Below are 3,446 nucleotides of genomic sequence, written 5' to 3'. Positions count from 1 at the left end.
GGTGGGAGGTGACTGTATCACCGGGGCAGTCTCCCCCATGCTGTTCTCATGACAGTGAGTTCTCACGACATCTAATGGTTTTATAAGGCAGTTTTCCCTGCTCTTTTTGCACTCGCTCATTCACCTGCCACCATGTAAGATGTGCCTGTTTCCCCTCTGCCATGATTGTAAGTTTCCTGAGGCCTCCCCCACCATGTGAAACTGTGAATCAATTAAACCTCTTTCCTTTAGAAATTACCCAGCCTCAGGTAGTTATCTTTATAGCAGTGTGAAAACGGACTAATACACTAGTCTAGAGGTGAATTCAGAGCAAGCACCAAGAAACACATGCTGAAATAAATGAGCAACTGAATTAGAAAAACAAGCAAAACTTAAACTTTATTTTCAAAATGCTTCAGATACAAAAGAAAACAATGGGAAAGTCTAACAATAATTAACAAACCAGCCCTTGAGCGGCAGAGTGCTCCAGGGATGAGAGGGGCTGCGAATGGAAAGGTGGTTGAGAGACACAACATTTTTCTAGCTTCAGAAAGTCAGGGAGCCCAGATCACAGCCTGAACATCATGGTATCAGTTACAGATTCTTTATAAAGGTGTTTACCTGTGGGAAGGAGAAAATCAAAAGTTTAATTTCACATTTTTAACAGAATTTTCAATAGTCCACCCCCAATGCATATGCAGTCAAGCCCATGAGGTTTTTGTGAGGAAAGGAAAATAGGCATGGAGAAGAAATGTGAGAAGCTCAGGGTCGTATAGCATCAAGGGGCAGAGCTGGGAATAGAATCCAGTAGTCTTGTTTCCCTAGTTTTAGGATGCCTTAGAGAGGAAAGTCAGCTGGCAAGCACATGTTACAAGTCAATTATTTAACAATTATTAGTCCAGCATACTTTAGAGAATAGGGATATATTTGTAATTTGCACAAGATCCCATAGGCCTTGGAGTGTGAAATGCAACGTGAGATGCAAAGCACAAGACCCATGATATTGAACTTTGAAGCAAAAGCCAGAAAGATAAAAGTACAACAAAGGAAGCCACTAGAAAGCAGAAGTTAAAGTCCTTCCCACCTCTCTCATGAGGTCTTCTTGTTTGGTTACTTCCTCAGAAAAATCATCATTGACATCCAACACCAGCACTGGAATGTTCATCAGAGCCTCAAAGTGGAGCCTATAAGAAGCGTGAACGTTTGGGGGACAGAAAAAAAGAAAAGTAAGTTGAGTCAAGTTTCACATACTTGCCAAGTCTTTCTTACTCAGAGAACAGATCTAAATTCAACATGACTTTTCAATGAAACTGCGTGTAAACTGCATTTAAAAAAACAAATTCAATAAAGTTGGCTGGAAACAGAAAGGTTGAGGTTTCTCTTCATTCTTGAGAGTGATACTAACGGTCAGAGCACCAAACATTTTAAGTGGACAACAAACCAAGCCAAAGGGAGGACAGGCAGAAACTAGGAATGTCAACTTAGTAATATTGACAATTTCTCTAACATTTTCAGCCCTTCATGCTGAGCCAACTATCACCATCGATCACAATGTTCAATCTAGGGAAATGTTAAGAAACAAAGAAAAAGCTGGAGAAATAGAATCTAATAAAAAGGCCCTTGGAATGTAAAGATTACACTCAATATTAAACTTCTTCTGGGCGTCTCACTCTGTCGCCGAGGCTGGAGTGCAGTGGTGCGATCTTGGCTCACTGCAACCTCTGCCTCCCAGGTTCAAGCAATTCTCCTGCCTCAGCCTCCTGAGTAGCTGGGATTACAGGCACCCGACACCACACCTGGCTAATTTTTGTATTTTTAGTAGAGATGGGGTTTCACCATGTTGGGCAGGCTGGTCTTGAACTCCTGACCTCAGGTGATCCACCGCCTCAGTCTCCCAAAGTGCTGGGATTACAGGCGTAAGCCACGGCATCCAGCAATATTAAACTTCTGAGTTGGAAAATGCTTGACATTTCCAACCATTTCCAGTATATTCTGAACCTTCCTATAGGGGGCTGCATGCTGAACTTGTTTTTAATAACTGGCTGTTGGGAGCCAGGTCTGTCTGATACATTCTTTTCTCCACTTACTTCGTGGTCTTGTGAAGAAGCCAGGCTTCGTGTTGGCCATGCAGCTGCTCTAGATAGGCCAGCTCAATTCCTTTCTCTTCCTCCCTGGCCCTCTGGTACAGTCTCTTCAAACAAACCTAAAAGACAGTCCCCAGGCCCTGATGAGCTCATTTGCTGTTTTGGCTGCTACAATGCAGTCTTAGGGGGCTCTGAGGCCCATCCATAATGTCTATCTTGGGCATTACAAGCCATACCTTTACTTCTGCTGTCTTGTTTTCTTATGCAATCAGAGGATCTACACCATTCTTTTCCCATCTCCATCTTAAACCTGCCCTTCCTCTGGAGTATCCTAAATTGGTTAATGGCAAACATCATCCATCCAGTCATCCAAGCCATGGACCTGGAATTTTCCTTGTTCTTCCTTCTCCCTACTACATCTGGAAAGTCACTTAATTCTCTTTCATGTCACTAGATGGTTCTCTCCTTGCCTCTCTTCTCACCTCTGCCCTTGTCGGGTCCTCATTACCTCTCACCTGGATTAAGGCAGAAGCCTTCTGATTTTGCCTCCCAGAGGCAGGGAAGTATATGGACAGAGTACAGGCCTTAAGGTCAGAAAGTCCAGGAGTAAATTCCTGCCTTCATCAGGTACCAGCAGTGCAATCTTTGTGGGCTTCTATTTCCTCACTGTCTACCCATCCACAGGTAACTAAGGTAAATCGTATTGAGCTCCTGGCAAAAGCTGTTCCTTTCTTCCAGTTTGTACCCTTCACTCCACCCTTCGGTAGTACAGCAATATAATGACATGACTTTCCTTGCTGAAAATACTTCACAGGCTCTTTACCACCTACAGCCATAGTCCCAGGGTTCAAAGCAGTATGTATGAGTAGCACTGCATTTATAAAATGTTAGTTCATTTGAAATAGCTTTCATATCATACCAAACATTCACTCAGGAATAGAATGTAAAATGTGCACAGGTCAAAGATAAAACAAAGAAGTAGAAAAACAAGTGAGGCTTGAGACTAACTCTCCTCCCCCACTGCTCTGCAGAGTGTGCATAATTCTATTTTGCATTCATCTGGTAGTGAAGTTTGATGCACACTGGCTCAGAAAATGACATGTTCCTTACCTGTCACACAGAGCTACCCCTCCTACTTCTCAACTGCTTTAGCTCTTCCCCTGGACTCACTGCTTTAGCCAGATTTGACCTCTTTCCTGGGGAACAGGCCAGGTTCTTTTACATCTCAAAATTTTTGCTCCAAGTGTTTGTTTTGACTGAATTATTTTCGGGCTTCTCTCTGCTTGACAAACATTTCATTATTCAATATCATCTGTCCTGGAAGAATAGATGGATTAACCCACTGATTTAGAACTTCCCTCTTATTTTATTTTTTTGAGACAG

General features: G+C 42.7%; 1 protein-coding gene across 2 annotated transcripts in view; it reads right to left on the bottom strand.

Annotated features, from left to right (window-relative positions):
• Positions 1-352: 352 nt before the first annotated feature.
• DGUOK (deoxyguanosine kinase) overlaps positions 353-3,446 on the bottom strand; it is a 37,440-nt gene continuing 34,346 nt past the window's right edge. Inside the window, exons 5-7 of one of the 2 annotated variants that reach the window (XM_011980701.1) lie at positions 2,067-2,182; positions 1,064-1,163; positions 353-600 (exon numbers count right to left, since the gene is read on the bottom strand). In XM_011980701.1, the coding sequence (XP_011836091.1) occupies positions 574-600; positions 1,064-1,163; positions 2,067-2,182 (243 nt within the window). In that variant the 3' untranslated portion in view covers positions 353-573. The remainder of the gene's footprint in view (positions 601-1,063; positions 1,164-2,066; positions 2,183-3,446) is intronic. The other variant, XM_011980702.1, reaches the window with a different exon arrangement.

Source organism: Mandrillus leucophaeus, unplaced genomic scaffold (assembly GCF_000951045.1).
Source record: "Mandrillus leucophaeus isolate KB7577 unplaced genomic scaffold, Mleu.le_1.0 Scaffold216, whole genome shotgun sequence".
Classification (NCBI taxonomy): Eukaryota; Metazoa; Chordata; class Mammalia; order Primates; family Cercopithecidae; genus Mandrillus; species Mandrillus leucophaeus.
Note: the sequence above shows the minus strand (reverse complement) of the source record. Positions and strands in the feature narration are given on the sequence as shown.